Source organism: Vulpes vulpes, chromosome 1 (genome assembly GCF_048418805.1).
Source record: "Vulpes vulpes isolate BD-2025 chromosome 1, VulVul3, whole genome shotgun sequence".
In the NCBI taxonomy this organism is placed as follows: domain Eukaryota; kingdom Metazoa; phylum Chordata; class Mammalia; order Carnivora; family Canidae; genus Vulpes; species Vulpes vulpes.
Genome location: NC_132780.1, coordinates 3,337,691 through 3,362,130, shown reverse-complemented (window position 1 = coordinate 3,362,130; position 24,440 = coordinate 3,337,691). Strand labels below are relative to the sequence as shown.

Here is a 24,440-nt window from a genome sequence, read left to right as displayed (position 1 = left end):
TGGGGCCGCGGTTTCTCGGTCTCTCCAAGGGTGCGATTGGGGCTGCGTGACCTCCGGAGGAGAGGGGCAGTAGCCGGGCACGGGGGACACTACTTGGGTAACTTCCCTCGTTCGGGATCTCTCACGCCCCCTTCTCGTCCCAGATTCTGTCAATAATGGAAGCCCATCACCTGCCCTTGGAAAGGAGGCGGAAGTCTTCAGAGGTGAGTGGGCAGGGCTGGCCTCGGGGGTCCTCTTTGAGACCGGGCCTGCTCTCTGGCCCTCACGAGGCCCTTCCCTGTCGGACCCCTGGCCACAGGTCCCCGTGCAGCCCCCTCAGCGCCCCGCGGATTCCATCAGCCAGGCCTCCTCCACCTCCAGCTTCTCCTCCGTGTTGGCGAGCTCCAGACAGGAGGAGCCCAAGAAGGACTACAGAGAGGTGAGGCGCCCAGGTGGGAGGGCGCCGCAGCCTGGAGGGGACCCCGCCAGTACTTGTCACCCTGCTGCCTGCGTGGTCGGCTCCTGGAGCAGCTCTTGACTTTGGGGATACTGGGTGTGCGTGTGAGGGAGTGACGGAGGGAGAGAGGACGGCGTCTTCCAGGACAAGTCTAAGTAAGGTCACCCGTAGGCCCACAGATTTAAGATCATCTATAAACTACAGTATCTGCCCGCACATCCTGCCCCGTAAGCATCCCCGTCCACCTGATGGGTCATTCCTGACTTCGTACGGACATGTCATGTCCTGTAACGTGATTTACAGCCTGTTTGGGTTTTTTCCCTCCATCTAACTTGTCTGAGAGCTTGTCCAGCGTCAGCGCACAGAGCAGACCCTCCCACGGACGTGCCACGGCTCCTCTGCATGCTTCCCTGTGGGTGGGGAGTATCCGCGGAGGCCAGTGACCCGCTCTGGGAGGGCCCCATAAGCTTAGCCTGATGCAAAAGCACAGCAAAGTAGGCCAAGAGACACGTTCCAAAGTCTGGGAGAGCCCTGGCATCGTTCCTGGAAGGAATGTGCCCCATGGCGCGCCCTCCGCTGTGGGATGATGGGGGCTGAGCTGTGGTTCCACAGGGCGGCCGGCCCCCTAGCAGGCACTTGTACTTTGTTCGCAGTGGCCAGGTTTGGTTTCATGGACCGCGGGTGGTACCGGGTTCGGTGCACGCTAGGGCTGTCCTGGACGGCCTCCACGGCCTGGCCGGGCGATCCCAGGGGTGGCTGGAGAGACGCCGAGGAGAGCTTCTGGGTGGTCGGATGCTGTTATTTCTGTTATTGCTCTATTATTGAAGTCGTTTCTTAACATTCTTTTTCCTTTAAGGTAGAAAAACTTTTAAGAGCGGTTGCTGACGGGGATCTAGAAATGGTGAGTTTTTGGAAGCGCGTCTAAAAACGCTTCCTCTTGGTTGAAAAGAGCTGAGCCTGTGTTTCTTGTCTCCAGCTCAGTCAGGAGCTGTGTTCTGTTCACCTCGCACGGGAGGGCGGCATGTAGCGACTACGTGGCAGTCACGTAGGGGCAGGCGGACATAAACAGCTACGCAGGGAGCCTTTCCCACGTTCCTGTCCACGAGGGGGTGTGGTGTTGGCCAGCCCTGCCGAGTGTGGGGCACAGAGTGTGCGCTCAGCCCAGGTGCTGACTGCGAGCGCAATGCGCAGGCAGGGCCGGTGGAGAGGAGGGTGGCAGGCTGGAGCTAGGGTCGGGGGGCTGGGGTCGGGGCTGGGGCCGGGGGTGGCCGGAGCCCAGAGGCACTGGTGTGGCCCCGTGGATGTTGCTGTGGTGTCTGGGCGGGAGGCCGAGGTCTGGGGCTTGGGACTCCGAGGAGTCACAGTTGGGGGTCCCGACGAGGTGGCTGCTCTGGGTTGGTGAGGGGAGGTGACCGTCCCAGCCCCCACTGCAGGTGACAGGGATGATCCGAGGAGGCCACTGGAGAGTGGATACGGCCTTCGTGGATTCCCTGGGCCACTGCCCCCGCCTGCCCTCGGCTTCCTGAAAGGCTCTCGCTCTGTCTCCAGTCTGGGAGGAGGAGGAAATTAGGTGCCTGTGGGGCGAGGGGCTCGCAGTCAGTCCTCTGACGAGAGCTTGGCAGTGCTCTGTGGTTCAGGGACGCCTGTCGCTGATGGTCCAGCATGAGGGGGCGCATAGAAGTTACTGGGGTCCTTGTATAACCAGCTCAGGGTGCTCACGATCTGACCGTGGTCACTGACGTGCCAGCTTTTATCCGGAGGCCACGGTGAGTGCAGCGGCTGACACGTGGTCCCTCCGGGGGCAGGACGTGGGGTCCGCATCTGTACCTGTCCTCTCATGAGACCGGCCCCCGGGGACCCCGGCGGCCCAAAGGGGGAGCAGAGTGCGAATTCTTCAGGCCCTGACGTCAGAATGACCTTGCGGAGTGTGATGGGGCTGCTCCCTGCGTGCCGCTGGCTGAGCCACGGTGGAGCCTGTGCAGGGCAGGGACTGGGACTGTCCCCGTGTCCTGACACACCGGCTCTTCCTTCTGTGCCTGGGTGAGGGCTGAGGCCGTTCACACGGGGTGAGCAGCAGCAGACTGCCCAGCGCCCCAGGGTCACCACCCAAACCGATCCCTGCCCCGGGCACCTGCCCCTCTGCTCCCCCCAGTTCTTGGTCCCCGGCCCTGTCCGTTCCAGCCTGAGGGGTGTCTGCTGTCAGGATGTGGAAGGGACCTGGAGGAGAGGGGGTCGGGGCGACGGGGGCTCCATGGAAGCCCTGCCCCTCCCTGCACGCACACGCTGGCTGCCTCCGTGCTCTCCAGCAGGCCTGGAAACGTGTTAATACGGTTTCCCATGTTCAAATTTGATGTCCCAGAGACTAGTTTTCACTGGAACATACATGGGACTTTTTGGCAGTCCCTCATCCCTCCCAGGTGGCATCAGGCACTCCCTCGTGCTCTCCCGGGTGGCGTCGAACAGTCCACCGTCCCTCCCGGGTGGTGTTACACAGTCCCCCGTCCCTCCCAGGTGGCATCAGGCAGCCTGCGGGGCGGTTCTGGCACCACTGCCCGGTCGTGTGGCCGCAGCCACCTTGTTCGGTCCCCGAGCGTGGCCTTGCCCGGGCTGTCGAAGGTGTGCAGCCAGGTTATATGGCCGAGGTGGCCGCTGCTTGCCCCAGGACGAGGGTGAGCACACCACCGCTCTGAAGAACGAGTGTCCAGCCCAGGCTCTAGAAAGGTCGCTGAGGTCTGTGTGTCACCCGGAGGAGGGCTGAGCGGGGGTTGGGAAGCTGGGTCCTGGCCTGGGAGCAGGTGCGTGTGGGGCACCTGCTGCAGCTCGTACAGGATGAAGGAGTTTTATGTTCTCCTTTCTCCTTTCTGCGCGACCCCAGGTGCGTTACCTTTTGGAGTGGACCGAGGAGGACCTGGATGAATTGGAGGACGCCACCGCCGTGGATGATGTCGACTTCTGTCACCCCCTGTGCCAGTGTCCAAGATGTGCTCCAGCTCAGAAGGTTTGGTCGGCTCCTGTCGGTGCGGCCAGGGGCGGGGCGGGAGGCAGAGGGCTCTCCCCCCCAGGAAGGCCGCCTGCTTCTCAGCCAGCGTGTTACTGAGCGGCTGCCCGTTGCTGTCTCCCCAAGAGGAGGGGATGGGGAGTCGTTCAGCTCGGGAGAGAAGCTGGGACTAGAGCGGCTCTAGGTGCGACCCGCACCCGTGCTCTGTCCACATTGCAGCCGCTCCCTGGGCCCGTGGGTCACAGGCGAGCGTTTGTGCATGAGGGTGTCACACACCTGCCAGGCCTCTGCGGAAGCTGCTGCGGGATCCACTGGCCACTCTCTTTGCTCACGTTGCTACGCCTTCTGCGGGGGGACCCTTCCCCCAAACGCAGAGGGTCCCACTTCCTCTACCCAGGCTCCCCTGGTGGTAAGGGGTCGCCAGGCCACAGGATGGTATCCCAGTCGGGATACTGACACAGAAACAATCCATACGTCTTATCCACATTTCTTTGGTTTTCCTTGTGCCCACATGTGCCTGCACAGGTGCTTACTTTTATCACAGGCATAGCTTGGTGCACCCACTGCTGCACTGGAGGTACCGACCAGCTCCCTCACCATGGCAAGAACCACTCATGCTGCCCTTCCCCCACACACCTGTCTCCCTGCCACCCCCCAATCCCTGCGTTGGTTCTTTTTTTTTTTTTTTTAAATAAATTTATTTTTTATTGGTGTTCAATTTGCCAACATACAGAATAACACCCAGTGCTCATCCCGTCAAGTGCCCCCTCAGTGCCCATCACCCAGTCACCCCAACCCCCCGCCCTCCTCCCCTTCCACCACCCCTAGTTCGTTTCCCAGAGTTAGGAGTCTTTATGTTCTGTCTCCCTTTCTGATATTTCCCACCCATTTCTTCTCCCTTCCCTTCTATTCCCTTTCACTATTATTTATATTCCCAAATGAATGAGAACATACACTGTTTGTCCTTCTCCGATTGACTTATTTCACTCAGCATAATATCCTCCAGGTCCATCCACGTCGAAGCAAATGGTGGGTATTTGTCCTTTCTAATGGCTGAGGAATATTCCATTGTATACATAGACCACATCTTCTTTATCCATCATCTTTCGATGGACACCGAGGCTCCTTCCACAGTTTGGCTGTTGTGGACATTGCTGCTGTAAACATCGGGGTGCAGGTGTCCTGGCATTTCATTGCATCTGTATCTTTGGGGTAAATCCCCAACAGTGCAATTGCTGGGTCGTAGGGCAGCTCTATTTCTAACTCTTTGAGGAACCTCCACACAGTTTCCCAGAGTGTCTGCACCAGTTCACATTCCCACCAACAGTGCAGGAGGGTTCCCCTTTCTCCACATCCTCTCCAACATTTGTGGTTTCCTGCCTTGTTAATGTTCCCCATTCTCACTGGGGTGAGGTGGGATCTCATTGTGGTTTTGATTTGTATTTCCCTGATGGCAAGTGATGCAGAGCATTTTCTCATGTGCATGTTGGCCATGTCTATGTCTTCCTCTATGAGATTTCTGTTCGTGTCTTTTGCCCATTTCATGATGGGATTGTTTGTTTCTTTGGTGTTGAGTTTAATAAGTTCTTTATAGATCTTGGAAACTAGCCCTTTATCTGATACATCATTTGCAGATATCTTCTCCCGTTCTGTAGGTTGTCTTTTACCTAGATAACCGTCAAATCACCTTCCATTGGTTCTTGTACGAGCTGTGAGATTAGGTTGGGGTTCATTTTGTTTGCCAGTGGATGTCTCCCTATTGCACACCCCCTGTTGAAAGGACCATCCTTCCTGCATTGATTTGCTGTTCCTATTCATTTGCTAGTGTATGGTGTGGGTCCCCCTCCAGGTTCTGCCTTCTGTCCCACACATGGATCTGTGTGTCTGTCCTTCCACCAGTCCCACACTGTCTTGATTACTGTAGCTATAGGAAGCCTTTGGATGGGGCAGAGTGATTCTTCTTAACTTGCTCTTCTTTACCAGAATTTTAGTTATTTTACGGCCTGTGCCTTTCCTTGTACATTTTTTAAAAGATTCATTCATTCATTCATTCATTCATTCATTCATTCATTCGAGACACAGAGGCAGAGACACAGGCGGAGGGAGAAGCAGGCTCCATGCAGGGAGCCTGATGTGGGATTCGATCCCGGGACTCCAGGATCACACCCTGAGCTGAAGGCAGACACTCAACTGCTGAGCCACGCAGGCATCCCTCCATATACGTTTTAGAATAAGTTTGTTTATGTCTACCAAAAATCTTGTTAGGATTTCGGTTGGAATTGCATTAAAATCATAGATCAAACTGGGGGAGAAATGACATCTTTACTGAGTCGAGCCTTCATGAACATGGTATATCTCTCCAAATATTTAGGCCGTCTTTTAATGTCTTCATCATTTTGTGATTTTTAGCATACAGATCCTGTCCATGTTTTCATAAGTGTATACTTAAGTATTTCATTTTCTTTCGAGAAATAGTAGATGGCATCGTGCAGTGTAGTATGCCCTTGTGTGCTAACTACTCGATGTGTGTGTCCCATACTGAGAAAATTAATTTGTCTGCAAAACAGGTATAGTGGTGTCATCATTCATTGTACAAGATAATATACTGCCTTGTAACAAGCTTCACTGTGGGTTATTCTAACCCAGTAATGTTGAAATGAGTAAAATGTTCATTCAATGCAGCTTTTCAGCTCACTCCAGGGTCATGTGTACACTGGGGATGTGCAACTTTTGTTCTGTCCCCATGCTGCAGGGTGGGCTCAGCCCAAAGAATGGTTTCTCCTATGCAGACTGCTATGAAAAGTGTAGGGATTAGAAAGGCAGGTGATGTTTCAAAGGATACGATGTGAAGTGATCGGACTTGGGGCCCCAGCAGTGACTGTTGTTTGGCCAGAGGCAGTTAGTGTGTCTGTCACTGTTCTCATCATTGTCCTCGGCTTTTCCCTGCCTCATGGTTCACTCATTGTAACAAGAAACTGGATTACACGTTAAAATAACTGCTGGATTTATTGGATAAAATCTTAGTTCTCTGCTTTTTTTTTTTTTTTTTTTAAGATTTTATCTATTTATCCATGAGAGACACAGAGAGAGAGGCAGAGACCCAGGCAGAGGGAGAAGCAGGCTCCATGCAGGGAGCCCGATGTGGGACGATCCCAGGACTACAGGATCACACCCTGGGCCAAAGGCAGGCGCTAAACCGCTGAGCCACCCAGGCTGCCCTCTCTGCTTTTTTTTAAAACCTCTTTTTCTGGTTTTGAAATTTCTCAAAAAGACATAAAAAAACATTTATGTGGAAATTGCTTCACATCTGTGATTTAGCTAACCACCCCCTGGCCTCACCTTCTTCTAGCTCACTGGTGTGTTTAGAGTGTTTATTTTGTTTTGTTTTTAAAGAATTTATTTATTCTCAAGAGAGACCGAGAGAAAGAGACACACACAGAGAGAGAGGCAGATGCAGAGAGAGAGGCAGACTCCCTGCTGAGGGACTTGATCCCAGGATCCTGGGATCATACCCTGAGCCAAAGGCAGACGCTTACCTGAGCCACCCGGGCACCTCTAGGGTGTTTGTTTTAAAAACCCTTGTTGAGGGACGCCTAGGGGCTCAGTGGTTGAGCATCTGCCTTCGGCTCAGGTCATGACCTGGGGTTCTGGGATCAAGTCCTGCATCGGGCTCCCTGCATGGAGCCTGCTTCTCCCTCTGCCTGTGTCTCTGCCTCTCTCTCTCTCTCTCTCTCATTAATAAATCAATAAAATATTTGAAACAAACCCTTACTGACGTAGAATTTGCACCCAATAAGTGTACCCGTGTGCAGTGTACAGTGTGATGAGTTTCTGCAGATGTGTAAAGCCATGAAGCCGTCACCACAGCCCCGATCCAGAACACTCCATCACTTCTGAGGGTTTTCTTGGGCTGCTTTGAAGTTCTTGCTCCCCTCGTCCCTCCCCGTCCCAGGCAAACCCTGGCCTGTTCTCTGTCATTGCAGACTTGCTGGCATCTTCTAGAACTTCATGTGAATGGAAACTAGACAGTACATACTCTTTTGAGTCTGGCTTCCTTTCCTCGGCAGAACGTTTTGAGATCCACGCCGGGTCGCCCGCCCTTCCTTCTTATTGCTGTCTTTTGTTCAATACACTATAATTTATCTTATAACCTGTTGATGAACATTTCAGTACTTTCCTGTTTGGGGTTTTGTGAAGAAAGCTAGTGTGAGCATTTGTAAACACATTTTTATATAAATGTATGTTTACTTGGGTAAATACCTCGGGGCGTAATTAAGTGCTGGATTGTGCAGTAAGTGTGTGTGTCACTTGATAAGAAGCTTCCAGTTTTCCAGGGTGATTCTCCATTTTCCATTCCTGCCACCAGTGTGAGAGTTCTAGTTGCTCCACGTGCTTGTGACTGTTCAATGTTAGCCATTCCTACCCGTGTGCGGTTTCATTGCATTTCTTTTCTCCCTACTTCTTCATCTCTTTGTTCTTTATTTTGTGGGGTACGATTTACAAGCAGCAAAATTCACCCTTTTAATTAGCATGTTTTTTTCGCCAAGAGAACCTTTTTAATCATCAGAAAGTGAGCTGGATAACCAAAGTTTTCATCCCTGGCCAGGACACCGACATAGTAATTTTATTATCAAAATGTGGGATTCAGTATCGCGACTTAATGTTTGTTTTCAGTTGTATGGCTAATAAATGTTTCGTTTGTCCTTTTAATTGCTGATCGTTCTTCTGTTGGCATGACTGATTTTAAAACCATTGTGAATCCACAGACTATCTCCCCAATATAAACATGTATCTTTCTTCTTTCTAAATCTTTTGCCTTCTTTTACAAATTCATATCGTCTAATTGAGTTATAAGAATCTCTTGTTATTAAATTCTGGTTGGTACATGTCCTCTGTTGGGTCCACGTAGCCACACACTCTCTCCCACTCTGTGACTTGCCTTTTCGTTTTCTTTATTGTGTCTTTCAAAGAATAACCATATAAAATTTGCATTAAGTCTAGTTTTTCAAACTGTTCCTTTATGGTTTTTGCTTTTCTGTGTCTCATCTAAGAAATCTTTACTTATCACAGCATTGCCAAGATTTTCTTGTGTACTCACTCCAAGAACTTTATAGCTGCAGCTGTCAACGTTTAGGTCTCTGATGAATTTTTAATTGTTGTGTGCAGTGAGCTAAGGGTTGATGTGCAGTTTTTCCATATGTGGATGTCTTGTTGTTCGGACACCATTTGTTGAGCAGACTTTGTTTCCCATTGAATTGCTTTGGCATAAAGAGGGCATCATTCCAGGGGGCTTGCTCTTGGAGGTGCACGTAATCTTTGGTATACCTTACCTTTCTCGAGTTGTAGGAATTCACCTGTGGGCAATCCAATTCTAGGTCCCACCGTGACCCTAAATTTTGCACAGGGGCTGCAGGGGACAGATGGCTTTAATTCCTTCAGCCCAGTGTCTTAAATACTAATGACATTTCTGTCTCCATCTTCTGCATTTGCTAGAAGCTGGCAAAGATTCCTGCCAGCGGGCTTGGTGTGAATGTGACCAACCAGGATGGCACCTCCCCGCTGCATGTGGCTGCCCTGCACGGTCGGGCGGACCTCATCCCCCTCCTGTTGAAACACGGTGCCAATGCCGGTGCCAGAAACGTAAACCAAGCTGTCCCGCTCCACCTGGCCTGCCAGAAGGGCCACTTTCAGGTACGGGTTCTGTCTCCTGGGCAGAGGGCTTTGGGTTAGAACTGTACTTGGTGGGAATGCTGCAGAGGCGGAGGGGGTGTTGGCCCAGAGGACAGACACATTTCCTTCCTCCCAGCACTGAGATTCTGTGCTGCACATGGCAGAACTGCTCTATACCGGAACACAGACCTCTGGAGCTTCTGGGGGTGGGCCTTCCCCCTCCCTTCCCCGCCCCCCACCTCACGGCCATTCACTTCTCGGTGGCACATAGGCCATCATTCTGTTTCTGACCCCAGCAGGAGCTGTCTGTGGTGCTCGGGTGTTGGTCATCAAGGGCTCTACCTACAGCCTAGCACCTTTCATCCCCAAGCCCTTGGCCTTTGTCCGACACTTTAGTACTTTATAGAGAATGGCCCTATGGAGGGGGTGCAAGAGAGAATTGTGAAATGATGGAGTTTTTCAAAGTCCTAGATTTCTTTTTGAAAATTACCAACTTAAAAAAATTTTTCCCTCACTAGCTCTACCGTAAGCTTTTAAAACACAAGAACCAGGGGTGCCTGGCTGGCTCAGTTGGTTAGATCATGTGACACTTGATCTCAGGGTTGTGAGTTCAAGCCCCATGTTGGGTGTGGTGCTTCCTTAAAAAATAAAAGACAGGAACCAAATCAGGTCTTCCATCTCTCTTGTAACAGCTCGCATAGCACTTCAAACATCAGTTATCCCATCTGTAGAACTAGAGTAATAATTCCAGCCCTCCAGAGGGCAGGTCACATGATGACATGGACAAAAAAATTGCACTAGCACGTTGCCTGGTGGAGGAGACCCTCACCAAATGTCTGTTGCGCCCCGCTTCACTTGGCTGTGTTCTCCTGAGTCAGGCGTGTCTAAAGAGCCTCCCAAGTAAACTTAGGGGAAAGTCGTAAGGATGTCAAGTTAAAGAATTTCTTCTATAACTTTAATTAAAGTTGAAAATTTGTCTTCTCTGGGCTAGGTGGTGAGGTGTCTATTGGATTCTAAAGCAAAACCCAATAAAAAGGATATAAGTGGAAACACACCCCTCATTTACGCCTGTTCCAACGGCTACCACGAAGTAGCGGCATTGCTGTTACAGGTAAGGGCCCCCCAGCCCTGGAGCTGCTGATACTCGTCAGTAGTGGGGTCCTCATTGTTGTCTGGCATTCCTTTTGTTTTTGTTTTTGCTTTTGTTTTGAGAGAGAGAGGGAGCAGCATGTGCTAGCCGGGGGTGGGGAGGAAGGAACAGAGGGAGAAGGACACAGAGAATTTAGAGCAGGCTCCATGCCCAGCACAGAGCCTGACACCGGGCTCGATCTCACCACCCTGAGATCACGATCTGAGCCAAAATCAAGAGTTGGACGCTTAACCGACTGAGCCACCCAGGCGCCCCTCTGGCATTCCTTTTGATTACACGGTTTCTCCTTCTAGCACGGGGCCTCCATCAACGTCTGTAACAATAAGGGTAACACAGCGCTGCACGAGGCGGTGATAGAAAAGCACGTCTTCGTGGTGGAGCTGCTTCTGCTTCATGGGGCATCAGTTCAGGTGGTGAACAAGCGGCAGTGCACCGCCATCGATTGTGCTGAACAGGTGAGTGGGCGCTTCAGGGATTCCCTGTGGTTAAACAACATCCGATGTAGCCATGCCGACCTTCGAATCGCTGCGCTTGGAGTCTGTCACTGTGGCTAAATATCAGTCCTTGGTCCCTAGGTCAGAGGTGGCCTGCCCGGGGAGCCAGGAGCCAGTCTTTCAGGGCTCGCCTTTGAAGGAGTGCATAGAGGTGCCCCCCACCCCCTGTCACTGCAGGTGTGGGCGCTCTGGTTGGCCCAGGGACGAGCCATCAGGTGCTCACGGGGAAGCAGCAAGCTGAGGCCACGTTCTGGGCTCACCCTCCCTGCACTGGGCACCTGGGGTCTTAGCACAATGGAGAAATTTGGTTGGTTGGTGGTTCTAAGACTCCCTGAGTTATTCTCCGTGTAAGGGGATTGGATGACCAGTTCCCCCCTCCTTCCAGCGCTGTGGGTGTTTGCACAGAGAACTGGTGAGGAGAAGCTTCCTCTCCTGGGAGAAGCGAGCTGTCTCCTGTCCCCATTTTCACATTGAGTGTTTTCATTTTCGACTCTGGATACACAGCTAGTAGGCCGTTAAAGGACACTGGTGTCATGTAAAAGTCCCCATAAACCCAACGTACTCATAGGCTCATCACACTATTTTTCAGTGACTTTTTTTTTTTTTAAAGATTTTATTTATTTATTCATCAGAGACACAGAGAGAGAGGCAGAAACTTAGGCAGAGGGAGAAGCAGGCTCCATGCAGGGAGCCCGATGTGGGACTCGATCCTGGGACTCGATCCCGGGACTCCAGGATCACACCCTGAGCCAAAGGCAGAGGCTCAACCACTGAGCCAACCCAGGCGCCCCATTCAGTGACATTTCTTCACAGAATTGAAATATTTTAAACCTTTCCTGAGCAACTTTCTTTACTGATGATATAGATGAGTGTTTTTTATTGAGTACTTACTATGTGCTGGGCGGTTGGTGACCTCATGGTAACTGCGATAAGAGATCCCGTTATCCCGGGCCCCCGGGGCAGGGCTGCTCCTCCCCTCGAGGCCCTGTGGCTGCAGCTTCCTCTGCCGTTCTGCCCAGGGGCACCAAGACTGACAGGTCAAAACCAGGCAATAACCTGCTAAGAGTGAAAAATATTACTGTTAACCTTCTCCCTTTCAAATTGTAGAACTCAAAAATAATGGAATTACTTCAGGTGGTACCGAGCTGTGTGGCGTCCGTGGACGACGTGTGCCAAACAGACCAGAAGGAGTACGTGACGGTTAAGATCAGGAAAAAATGTACGAAGTTACATTCTGATTCTCAGTGTGGGCTTATTGGGAAATTTGTGAGTGTTGATTGAATTGTGAACGTAGAATGTCATTATACTCATGACTCGGGGCGGGAGACGGGCACCGAAGTGCCGTCCGTTACTGCCTAGCTCAGCAGCTTATTTTGCTCCTGGTTTTCTGGTTGCTGGGGGTCATGCCTCCCAAGGGAGTGAGGTGGCCACTCGGCCTCCCTGCCAACTGCAGAGGAGGAGCAGTCTCTGGGAGGTCCTGCATGCTGCGTGGCCCAGATCCAGGCTTTATTCTAAGCATTTCCTGCTAACTTTAAAGGTTTTTCATTCATTCATTCATTCATTTGTTCATTCATTTTTAAAATTTTATTTGCAGGTGTATAGAGATTATTGGTAATTAGAAGAGTAGTTGGCAGACATGGATAGGGCTGAAGTTTTTTGTTATAGTCTAGATAGGGCCCATGCTCTATTTATTTTTTAAAGATTTTATTAATCATTCATGAGAGACACACAAAGAGAGGCAGAGACACAGGCAGAGGGAGAAGCAGGCTCCCACGGGGAGCCCGATGCAGGACTCGATCTCGGGACTCCAAGATCACATCCTGAGCCAAAGGCAGATGCTCAACCACTGAGTGGCCCAAGTGCTCCTGTTTTAATTTTTTTTTTTAAGATTTTTTTTTTCTTTTGTAAGCAGTGGGTTTCAAACTCACACGCCTGAGATCAGGAGTCATGTGCTGTACCACTGACCGAGCCAGCCAGGTGTCCCTCTATTACTTTTTATTTTTATTTTTTAAAAGATATTGTTTGTCGGGCAGCCTGGGTGGCTCAGCGGTTTAGCGCCGCCTTCGGCCCAGGGCGTGATCCTGGAGACCCTGCGTGGAGCCTGCTTCTCCTTCTGCCTGTGTCTCTGCTTCTCTCTTTCTCTGTGTGTCTCTCATGAATAAATACATAAAATCTTAAAAAAATATATTGTTTGTAGTCCAGTGACGTGAGTAAACCCACTTCTGTCTCTGGATAATCCTGAGGCTGTCTGACCACAGCTGCCTGTCGCTGGAGAATATCCGTGTGTATTAATAAGACGTGTCTTTCCTTTCCATGGGGCTTCACGTGGTAATAAATCGCTACTGATACGTTTCTTTAAGCAAACAGCAGTGCTTAATTTTCTAAATTTTGTTAAACTAAGAAAATTGGAAGGTTGCACCTATGCTATGACTTTAAACCAATTCTTAGACTACTTTGGAAGTTTTCAAAGGTTTGTCCTTTTCTGTCTACAGGGAACTCAAAAATGTATGAGCTGCCAGATGAACCTTTTACCAGACAGTTTTACTTTGTCCCCTCAGGTGGTCAGTTTAAGTGAGTATAAAATTTGAGCTGGTTTCTGTGCTTTTGATCCTACTTTACTTACAACGCAGGCCGCGTGTGCGCCCCGTCGGGTTAAAGAAAAGTCTGCGGCCACCAAATGCTGCCACCTGGTGGCCAGCCGGGTGCTTCACACCACTATTTCAGACCCCGATTTTACTTTGTTTTGGGTTTCAGGGGAAGGACTTCAAGGGAGATTATGGCAAGAGATAGAAGTGTCCCTAATTTTACTGAAGACTCTCTGCATGAGGTGAGTTGTTCAGCGCTGGCTCATCATCATATTTCTTAAAGCCTGGCTTTTTCCAAAACAAATCCACGGTGCACTCATTTCTCATATCATGCTTCCCTTCTTTGCGAGAGCTAACAATTAAGGTGAGTTCATTAGTGGGACAGCCAAGAGTACACACTCCCTTTATTGAGAACGTAGAGTGAAGGGGAAAACGGGAAATAAGGGCACGCGTGGAGAGAGGCAGCGGGGCACGGTGTGTGTACCTGGCGAAATAGCTCAGCTGCCGCTAGTGTGAAAATCATTGATGTCAGGAAGAAACCGAGTTCGTATGTAGGTGGGCAGACACTTCTCCAGATGTGGCCTAGAGCTGCTCCTGTGGACACGTCCGCGTGTGGCCGTCCTCCTACAGCATGGTTTACCCACTCGCTGATAAAGAGAAGCTTGCTTTACGTTCTGTTGTACTATTAGGTGACTCTTCTCAGAAATGGGACTTTTCTTATTGCTCCTCGTGATATATGACGGTTGACGAGAAGCAGACTTCACAGCCTTTGTGGCATAGGCTCGCTGAAGCAGCTATACCGAAGTCCGAAATCTTGTAGAGGACTAAAGCGATGTTTGTTAACACGACTAATTTCAATCTGCTTTGTGACCTTTCATGACTTTGCTAACAGATGTGTTGCTGCGTGGGAAACCCGCAAACTTTGAAATCTGCTCGGGTTCCACCGAGTGCTTTTCTCTTGAGCTATGGGGACGTCAGGCAGGTTGCTTCCATTTGCCGATCCCGTGTCCTCAGCTGTAAACGGGGGCAGCGATTAGTGCACACTTGTTATGAGTCATAAAGATTAAATGTGCAGACAGGTGGTGTCTGACGCATGGCGTACGCACACGCCATACTGTCCCCCTGGGGATGTCACAGCTGAAAATTATGCCCAGAAAGTACCAGGCACATTAGGTGGCAGGAAGCACCCAAGAGCACTGTTCTTGCTTGTGTGGTTTCTTGTTTAAAGTGCAGTGCAAATGAACTGCTTGAATTGTACCGTTTCTTCAGCCAGGGAGGCAAACAGTCACAGGCAGACAGAGCAACCTGCCAGACCAGAGCAGATCTGAGACTGCTGACAGAGGAGGCGGCAATCGGCCCGAGAGGCCTGGACCGAAACAAAGCGTTCCTGCCAACAGGCGGATGCTGCGCAGACACACAGTCGAGGACCCAGTCGTATCCGTGAGCCCAGGCTCCGCCGGCAACCCAAGCACATCCCCAGAGGCCGATACCGCTTCCCAGTCTTAACGGTGATAGCAGTTGTTACATCGGCTGCCAAGAAGTGGGTCCTCGGCAAGGAGGGGCCCAGCGGGAACATGGCTGAGAACGAGAAAAGGGCTTTCTGTTGGATTTGCAAGAAGAGCAGAAAGTTCCTGAGTTTTTCTGTGGCCGAGGGAAAGAATGCAACCAAGAAAACGATCACCATGTCTTTCCTCTCCTAAGCTCACGCGTTCCCTGGGAAAGGAACACACACCAGTTCCAGTGGGGTCCAGATCCCTGAGAGCAGGCGAACGTTTCTGCTGAAGCGTAGGGTTCCCTGGCTACCGGCGAGGTTTCGTCACCAGATTGTGACCTCCTCCTAACGAAAGGTGCTAACCTCCGTGAGGTGGACAAGTGAGCAAACCACAGGCTGAAAGAATTCCTCCTTCTGGGGTAAGCTGCGGGGAAGCAGTTGAGGTGCCATGGTTGTGGAGGCCGGGCCAAAGCGACACGGGGGAACGGACAAGAGGACCTGGGAAACGTTCCTTTGCAAAGCAGCACTTGAACCCAAAGATGCCTACATGCCATTGTGATGTTCATTTTAGTGAAAAGGACATTTATGACCTCTACTACGCTATGTATGTGGGGAAAGTTGCGTGTGACTTTTCTTCCAACAGAGTAAGTACAGATATTTGATCACTGCACACGTGCACCTGTATCAGTCTCTCGAGACATCCCCGTCCGTTAAAAACCTCCCTTAGATGTCACTCCTGATGGATGGTTACTGAACTAGAGAGATTTGGCACATCTTTTCTTAGTCTTTTGATTCCGATTCAAAACTTGCAGCACAAACCAGGTCAGAGTTACTTTCAGTTAGAACTTATTGCCATTTATTCCTTTTTATAAATTTCTATAGATTATACTCTTATTTTTTTATGTTACTAATTGGTCTACAGCCGCAGATATGGGTTTGTCCTGAGTACCTACCTTTTCAAATAACTTTGTAATATGGAAATGGTTTTGTGCATGTTCTTGGAAATACTTGTGTATGTATAGAAGGGAGGGGCTGATTATTTTTCTACAAAGTAATTTATGATTTCTAATTTTCTAATGTGCCTTGGATATGTGCCAAATGATGGGAAAGAAACAGTAAACTTTATGATTCTTGAGCGTGTCATGGTGCACTTTTTTAATGTCTTGCTCTGGAGATTGGGGGGGGGGGCGGCGGCGGCGTTTCTCAGCCTGTCTGCTACAACTGCTACAAACATGCACTCGGCGTATGGAACGATCATCCCCCACTGGATGGATGTGTGTATTTCAGTTACTAGATGTCCCTTAAGTATGTAAACTGCATCATTCAGAGCAGACCCTTATCCATTCCCCTGCTTAGGCCTGACAATCTAGTAGGTGCAATCGCAAAGGCTTTTAAATCAGAACAAAAATGAATGTAATACAGCTTTTTAGCTCAAACAGAAATAAGCACGGTTGCTTTGCAGACTCCTTTGTCCTGATTCATTTTTCCTCCTTTTCACCAGTTTTAAAACAAAACTGCCTGTATCGGCCAGTTGTGGTTCACGGTCACCCTAATTAGGAAACTGTATCCTGTGCAGTTTATCAACACAGCCAAGTTGCAAATACACACATTTGGTATCACCTGAGTTTTTAGGGTGGTACAATATAATCTTGAAAACTTTTAGGTCTACTCCTAGTTGATTCTAACAATTGCCCCGATTGGTAAAATTGTCAAAGGAGGAAACAGGGTCAAGAGAAGTTAATGGGGCTGATGCTTGCACTGTCAGAGCTGCGGTTGAGGCCTGCTTGGCGGGGTCATCCGAATTGGCAGTTTCCAGGGTCTCCTGGAGACATAAATACCTTGAATGAGACAGTTTTAGGGGACAAGCTGCTGCTTGAGCTACTGTGGTCATCAGAAGGGTGAGCCACCCGAAATGACCACCTCAATTTCTTTTAAAAACACATGTTTTTCTCCAATTGCTTTCCCACTTTAAACTTGACAACTCAAATTGGTAATGCCCAAATTTCTATGTAAGAATGTTTTGAATTCAAAGTATTGTCAAATTAGGAAGCTCAGAATAACCACTCCTCATTTCCAAGGCCGAAACGTACTCCACCCCCCTTTTCCGCCTTCTAGAGCTTCTATCTTTCCATTCTCAAGTGTCTCTGGAGGACAAGGACGGGTTTGACGATTTAAACACATTCATATAGGCATTTGCTGTCAGGACAGTGGTTATTCTGTAGGAGGGAGCATGTTAACACAACTTGCTGAGTCTCCCTCCAGGGTTTTTATGTAAATGAGACCAAAAGCAAAGTTCACTTGTAACTGGGATTCTTTAAAATCCCCGAGTGAAACTTACGTTTGACTGATTTTGTCCCTTTTAAAAAAATTTGACGTAACCATTCCACTCATTTGTTTATTCAGGAATGCTAGATGCTCCCAACACTTGACTTTCTTCGTTGGCCGCGGTTCCAATTTCAAGCCTCAAAAAACTGTAACCTCTCAAATACACAGTTTAAACACAGATCAGCAGTATGTGAGCTAAAGCAGATGGGGACTGTAAAGCACTTTTCCTGCTACTAATCCTGTTCACCTCTCAGAATGTTACGGACTTCCTCCTGGCCTGGAACCTCTAGAAGGTTACACCAAACAGCTCACCTGACAGGTCAATTTACTTGCACAAGTTTTAAAACCTAGTGGGTGGAGAGCCCAACAGAAGAGATGACAAGTTACCTGCAGCTTTTATCTGTGAAGAACTCAGAATATTTCTACCAAAATGTCTTAACTGCTCAACTGTCTCATCTGGACTTGATCCCTAGAAGGCACTTCTCTTACACCCACATTTGTTACTGTTGAGGTATCACCACCAGTATCTCCCAGTTAGCCTGGTAACCTCCTACAACGCAAGCATCACTCTAGGTACACGGGCTGTCTGGGCCACGGGGGATACTTGTCACATCATTTGGTCTCAGTGCCTTTGAAAAGCAGATTATAAATGAAACCAAAGCTAAGAATTTTCTTAGAATTAGGTTGAATGTAAATACTACCTTCAGGAAGAAAAATCGTTTACCTGGTTTCAGAACCTAGGCCTTGGAAAAATGTTAGATATTAGAGTTGATTCCTCTCAATCCATGGGTTTTAACTACCACAATATTACTGGATGCTATTTTCTTCTTAAGTGAAGAGTAAGCCGCTTCAGTTTCTGCGAAGGCCATCTTCCTAAGGCTAAGGTCACACTTGCAAAGGACGAGGTTCACGCTGCCACACTTTTTAGAACTTGGTAGGAAAAGAAAAAATTCAAAATGCAGATCTCTGTTCATTCAGCTATGATACACAAACAACTCTGCCCAAGAGTTATTTTATTTTGCATAACAAGTTTATTTTTTTTAAAAGGCATTTAGACAATAAACAAAGTAAACAATCAGATCTTCACTTCTACCCAGTATTATCTGTCTTAGAACTGTTCCATTAAGTTCCAGTCTCTAAACATCTTAAATTTCAATAATCGTCCTCTTCATCAGAGTCCATGACTTTTCTTCTGTTGAACTGGAGGAGGGAAATTAAGTGAATGTCATAACACGTTTAATAAGGCGTAACTCAGACTCTGAGAACAACAAGCTCTACCTACTACAGCAAGACACCAGGTCTTTAAATCAGCTTAATGTTTCAGGTCTACGGGGGAGGGGGAACGACAGATCCCCTCAGCACTTTCTCCCCAAACTTTCACAAAATGGAAATGTCTATGGGCTGAAACATGTTTTGATATAGTGTGTATTTAACACTTAACACTTAAAACACCAATCTTTTTCTTTTGCCACGAGCATTTGGGGACACTTACTTTAACTGTGGTTTTCTTTTCTGTTTGTTGGCTTACTTTTTCAAGGATTTCTATTAAACCTTGTTCTGATACCTAGGATAACCAGAAAGAAAAACAGTACTAAGAGTTTATCTCAGGAGACAATGGTTTTAATCATTCTGGGATGTGGGGGAAGAGGTCAAGAGGGAAGGAAAGGCAAGATGGGAGGGTCTAACTAGCAGTTTGTTCCACAAGAATTTCGCTCTGCGAGGCTCACTTGAGGAAAGGTAAGTACCCATCGACATTAGCTTTCTCAGGAGAGTCCAAGGTTCCCGTCGTTTAAGAACACCTCCATCACCACCAGCGGACAACCACCTACACCAACTGCTGTTAAGGGTCAGGCACACAGACCCGTAACAGAGGGTCTGCCCCGGAGAAGCGAAAGTGCAGGAGAAGTCACTCAGAAAAGATGAAGCAGTCGTCTTGTCTCCGGTGCATGCTCAGCATAAGGGGTTCAGGGCAGAATGACTCCCGCAGGCTGTGGAGGCAGCAGGTGCAGGTGGGGCTCCTCTGGATCTTGAAGGAAGGTCAGGCTCACCAGAAGACGCGCATCACGGCGTCACAGCAGCGCACGTAATAACCAGAAATTTTAGCACCTCCTCATTTGCAAAACAAGCTTAACTTCCATCGTTGGCAGGACGTTAGTCGGTGTCACTGACAAACCTGCCTCCAGTGCAGAAGCAATTGGATGCTGACCCTAACGGTCCCTGGTTACACGCCCATCACTCACAACACCAGGGAGGGAAGCAGCAGAGGGTTTTAGGAAAGGCAATCAGTTATCTTTTAGGATTTATGGCAGATACAACGATTCCCTCCTGTCTAAGTGCCTCACTGAAATAGTCACCAGGAATTTCTGTAACCAGAAAATGAAGCTGACCTTGTAAAGATGTTTGATAAAGTTAGGTAAGAGGTAGAACCGCCTCAAGGCAGGCCAGGCTTACCTTCCCACTGAGTTGTCCGTATCTTGCCATCTGTATGAGGTAATTCTCTACTGCTTTAGTTTTTTCAGGCTTTACAAGTGCTAAGTTACTTACTAAAAAGAGAAAGAAGGAGTCAAAACTAAATGCACTTACAGGACTTAAAACTATGCAGTGACATTTCCAAAGCACTTCACAGACGCGGTGGGCAGATGGTACTATTACCCCTCTTACAGAGGGGAAACTGAGGTTCAGCTATGCCAGAGCCAAGGTTAAACCTGGGTCCTCAGATTCTAAACCAGATGCTCTTTAATTTTTTTTTTTTTTTTTTTAAACGACTGCCCTCTGGAACACAGTTTCTCTAATTCCACACATACGGAATCGTGATCATCCACCTCATGATGCTTCTACAATGTGCTTCAGGCTACAATACAAAATTCCTAGTTCGTCCTGATTGGCTTGTTTTACTACATTTTCCTTCATTGGTTTGGTATTATGAAAAGTTATGAATGTACACTGAAACAGACAATAACCCCCCCCAAGTCTCCATCCCCCACATCAACGGCCAGCAACATTTTGTGGCTGACTCGATTTAAGAGTTGTTTCTTGTAAATCTTACCTAATGTGCACTTGGAGATCATCTCCTTGGTAAGAGAGAACTGACCTGGTATTGTTGATAATGATTTAAATATATTTCTTTAGATTTATAAACTTCACATTTCCTGCAGTATTATCTGCGTCGTGTTTTTAGGTTAAACAATATTTAATCCAGAATTAGCCATGATTTCATAGATCACTGCCTATTCAACTGACTCAAGTCAATGTTATATAAACAACTTAAAGGAAACAAGATGCTTACAACGGGCCCGGGCCGACTGATCCAGGACTTGGGCTAAGATACTGTTCCTCATCTCTGCTTCCCTACAACAAAAACAGGTCAGCAAAATTAGAACTATGCTGTCAGCATTCCTACCGGACATACGAAAACAAAACTTCTCCCCATGTTTCCCGAGACGGAAGGAAGCCTGCCGTGTGCACGGACTGCGCGACAGCGGGCACTGTGCGGGTGGCAGCACCATATTCAGCAAGAAGAGTCCACCTCTGCCCTCAAAAGCCAGCTTCATTTTATGTGGGTGGGTGTAGACTAGACCTACATCTTCACCGTCCAGGGGCAGTTTTAGTTCAACCACCATTACCAACATTTATTCAGTACACAGTGTGTGAGACGTCCGAGAAATTTGTAGTGAGATTCCAGGCAATTAAAGGACCAAAGGATTAATCTGTGTGGTACTTTTAGACCTGAAGAAGCTGAGACCTAGGGAAGCTGTAACAGGGACACAGGTAATCACGGCCAAGCTAGAACCAGGCCCTATGTTTCTTTTCTTCTCAAGATTTATTTATTTGAGAGAGCCGATGACAACACGTGCCCAAGTGCGGTGAGGGGCAGAGGAAGAGAAGAGAATCTTCAGACTTGGTGAGCGCAGAGCCCAGCGTGGGACTTCATCTCACAACCCATGAGATCATGACCTGAGCCAAAACCAAAAGCTGGACGCTTAGCGAGCTGAGCCATTCAGGCTGAGCCCAAGGTTTCGGACTCTCGGTTCCACGTTTCAAGTGGGCAGAGAGTGAAATTAAAACCCTGCAACTATCCTTGCATCTTTCTACCTATTCAAGCGGGAACTAGTTCAGATTCATAGGACAGTGGTTTTCAGACTTTTATTTAAGCAGCAAAAAAACTTTCCCCCCAAATGAAGTCCTTTAGGGAACTTAATACACAACACAGACAAAAGCAGATCCCCTGGCCGAATCAGAAGAGGAGCTGGGGCTGGCTGTACCACCTAACCACCCCCTCCTGAAAAGGTCTAGGGACAGGGCTTACAGCCCATTTCCACAGGCCATTTCCTTATTGCTCCTGAGTACTTCAACCCTGCTACGAACAGCCGTTACTGTATTTTACTGAATCTAAGATGCCATCGGTTGTAAGATGCACCATAGTTTTAGCTACCTAAGAACAAAACAAAAATAAAAAACACCCCAGGTGAGTCTAGCAGGAGACCCTCACTCAAAGCTGGGGCATCAGAGTAACGTCCACAGTACAACAAAAAATATGCCAGCAGCTCAGAAAGGGACAGCAAGGAAGGACGGAGGTGTCGGCCTCAGCCCTGAGTGGAAGAAAAAAGTTCCTCTTAAGAGTTTGAACTTCAAGCTTTAGTCTTACAGGTTTGCTGTCTCAATTTAGGCTGCTTGAGGGGAAGTGGAATCTCAGGCACAGAATTTAACTTTAAAAGGTCTCAGGTTAGAAATGTACCCAAGTGATGATGGCAGAAACAAAAATAAATCTTCTCTGGAAGAATCCAGGACAAGAGTGATGCATAGGAGACATATCCCAATCTGTGTTAAAATGCGAAAAAATGTACGCCTTAGAATCAATGAAATTCATGTAGTAGTTGCATTTTCTTAGCACCACTAACAAGCCATGTAAGGATGGAACCTTCTTTGCCTTGCCCATTTCTGTAGATCCAGCACAGTGCTTGCCCCAGACCTAGTGCTCGATGAATATCTGCTGAATGGGGGGCGCGTCAGCGGCTCAGTGGCTGAGCATCCGCCTCTTGGTCCTGGCTCTCTGGTCCTGGTCTCCAGGTCATGGTTTCTTGAGCCCCGCCTTAGGCTCAGAGCCCAGAGGAGAATCTGCTCAGGCCCTCTCTCCCTCCCTCTGCCCCTCCCCTCACTCACATGTGCACTCAGCCTCTAAAATAAATAAATACATCTTTAAATATAAAATATATATATTGTTGCTGAATGAATGAGTTAAATGGCAGCACGATGGAAAGAGGGGAACATGTGGTAGTGTTCCCTAAGTAAGTACAGAGTTTCACAGAGTTTAGGTTCTGCAAGATGAAAAAGTTCTAAAGATTTGTTAAATAATGAGAATATAAATAACAAAGTTATTTAAGTTAAAAACTGTTATAAGGGCAGCCCAGGTGGCTCAGCGGTTTAGCGCCGCCTTCAGCCCAGGGTGTGATCCTAAAGACCTGGGATCGAGTCCCGCTTCGGGCTCCCTGAATGGAGCCTGCTTCTCCCTCTGCCTGTGTCTCTGCCTATCTCACGAATAAATAAATATTGCTTAAAAATTGTTATAAAAAAAGGGGAAAAATTGTCATGAAAATTTTACATGTTATTTTTAAAAATTACAATTAGAAAGAAGAAAAAAATCCAGATAACTGGGTCTTCACACAAAAAGTCTGCTATGCATGAGCTGCCCTGCCGTGTGTCGGGAATAAAAGAGCAGTAAGAACAAGGTAACAGTCAGTGCCTGTAGAGCATAAATGTGAGGCGCGGTGCCCGGTGCCCGTGTAATCCTCCCCGCAGCCCTGTGGGGCAGTCCTATTATCAGACTCATTTTAAGGTTAATCACAGTGCAGCAGAGAAGCAAACATCAATCAGCAATTGCAGTACAAGGTGAGCATGCGGAGTTCCTTACATGCATGTTTCTTTAATTAACAAATCATGGAAACACCCTGATCATGGGGGGGGGGGGGCGACGACGATAAAAAACCTCTACCGCAGAAAAACCTGCAAAACTCCTATGCCTATCAAAATAACTAAAAAAAAAAAAAAAAAGGGCAAACCACCCTTCAAAAAGTTCACAGCTGCAGCCCCTACCTGTGCTTTGCTTCCTGCTGGGCTGCATCACCAGGATCCTGGGGAGGGGGAGAGACACATCTTTTAGTCGAGGAATCTCACTTAGAAGAAAAACAACAACAACAACAACAACTAGGAACCACTTTCTTGTTTCTGACACTTTCTAGGCTCCCGCAAGGGCCGAGATCAAATTTTCAAGATATCGTGAAAAGCTGGGCCTCCCCGCAATCCGCGGGAACGGTTTCGACTCACTACCGCGTCTCGGTAAGCGTCGGACCCCGCGATCTAGCAGCAGCCTGGCGGGGGGGGGGTCCCCTGTGCTGCGGAGCCCGGGCTCGCGGGGCCGCCGGTCCCGTCCTGCTGCAGCGCCCGGGACGCGCCCCCTCCCCCCCCCAGCCCCGCTACAGACCCCCCCCCCCCCCGGCGGAGGCCCCGCCCCCTCCCCAGCCCCGCCCCCCGCCGTCACCCGCCCCGGCGCTTCTCCCCCGGGAGGAGGCTCCTCCCCGCACCCTCCGCCCCGTCAGCGAGGATGCTCCCCGGCCCCCGCCGCGCCCCGCTCGCGCCCGGCCAGGGCCCCCGCAGCCCGCAGACGGCCCGGGTGGAAGGGAGTCGGCGCCGGGAGGCCGAGAGCCAGGGCGGCCCGGGGAGGCCGCATGCGGTCGGCCCGGCCTCCCCAACGCCCCCGCGCCCGGAGGGCCCGAGCTCCACCCCGGGCGGCGGGCGCGCTCACCCCGTGCTTCGCCTGCAGCTCCGCCAGCCTCTGCTTCCTCAGCGCCTCCAGCTCCTCCTCCGCCATGGCGCGGCCGTCCGGGGCGAGCAGCCGCCACCACGCTCCGCGGGCCCCGCAGCCTCGGCGCGCGCACGGCCGGTCCACTGCGCAGGCGCCCGCCGCGCCCAGGCAGCACCAATCGAGCCCCGAGCCGCGCGCGCCGCCGCCAGGGCGCCGGGAGAGGCCCGAGGGCGCGATCGCAGGCGGGGGCGGGGGGCTCCCGGGGCGGGGCGGCTCGAGCCCCGCCTGCTCCCCCGCGCGCCCCCGGGCCTGCTGCTCTTGCCCCGCGGGACGACGGTCGGCGGCAGACGGGCAGACGAGGGGGCCGCGGGGGCGCTGCGTGCTCGCTCGCGTTACCTCCGCCTGCCCGGGAGGCCGCGGGGGGCGGGGGCGGGGACCTCAGCTGTGGGCTCCGGACGGCTCGGGGCTTCGGGGACCCCCCCCGCGGCATC

The 24,440-nt window shown here is 49.8% G+C and overlaps 2 protein-coding genes across 6 annotated transcripts in view; one reads left to right on the top strand and one right to left on the bottom strand.

Annotated features, from left to right (window-relative positions):
• Nucleotides 1-15,958, top strand: part of ANKRD27 (ankyrin repeat domain 27) — a 52,522-nt gene extending 36,564 nt beyond the window's left edge. For 2 of the 4 annotated variants that reach the window (XM_026010183.2, XM_026010184.2), the window contains 11 exons: nucleotides 144-203; nucleotides 299-418; nucleotides 1,293-1,337; nucleotides 3,312-3,434; nucleotides 8,928-9,125; nucleotides 10,096-10,215; nucleotides 10,548-10,709; nucleotides 11,856-11,967; nucleotides 13,241-13,319; nucleotides 13,503-13,575; nucleotides 14,603-15,958. In XM_026010183.2, the coding sequence (XP_025865968.2) occupies nucleotides 144-203; nucleotides 299-418; nucleotides 1,293-1,337; nucleotides 3,312-3,434; nucleotides 8,928-9,125; nucleotides 10,096-10,215; nucleotides 10,548-10,709; nucleotides 11,856-11,967; nucleotides 13,241-13,319; nucleotides 13,503-13,575; nucleotides 14,603-14,839 (1,329 nt within the window). In that variant the 3' untranslated portion in view covers nucleotides 14,840-15,958. Of the gene's footprint in view, nucleotides 1-143; nucleotides 204-298; nucleotides 419-1,292; nucleotides 1,338-3,311; nucleotides 3,435-8,927; nucleotides 9,126-10,095; nucleotides 10,216-10,547; nucleotides 10,710-11,855; nucleotides 11,968-13,240; nucleotides 13,320-13,502; nucleotides 13,576-14,022 lie in introns of all 4 variants that reach the window. The other 2 variants (XM_072749823.1, XM_072749826.1) reach the window with 1 other exon arrangement.
• Nucleotides 15,959-18,158: 2,200 nt separating this feature from the next.
• PDCD5 (programmed cell death 5) lies at nucleotides 18,159-24,108 on the bottom strand. 2 transcript variants are annotated; one of them, XM_072749837.1, is made up of 6 exons: nucleotides 23,950-24,108; nucleotides 23,241-23,278; nucleotides 20,437-20,498; nucleotides 19,602-19,693; nucleotides 18,643-18,714; nucleotides 18,159-18,350 (listed from the first exon to the last, which is right to left on the bottom strand). In XM_072749837.1, the coding sequence occupies exons 1-6, from the start codon at nucleotides 24,013-24,015 to the stop codon at nucleotides 18,303-18,305; spliced, it is 378 nt and encodes a 125-aa protein (XP_072605938.1). In that variant the 5' UTR covers nucleotides 24,016-24,108; the 3' UTR covers nucleotides 18,159-18,302. The 2 variants fall into 2 exon arrangements, with proteins under 2 accessions (XP_072605938.1, XP_072605949.1); XM_072749848.1 differs by lacking the exons at nucleotides 18,159-18,350; nucleotides 18,643-18,714 and adding an exon at nucleotides 18,749-19,513.
• Nucleotides 24,109-24,440: the final 332 nt, after the last annotated feature.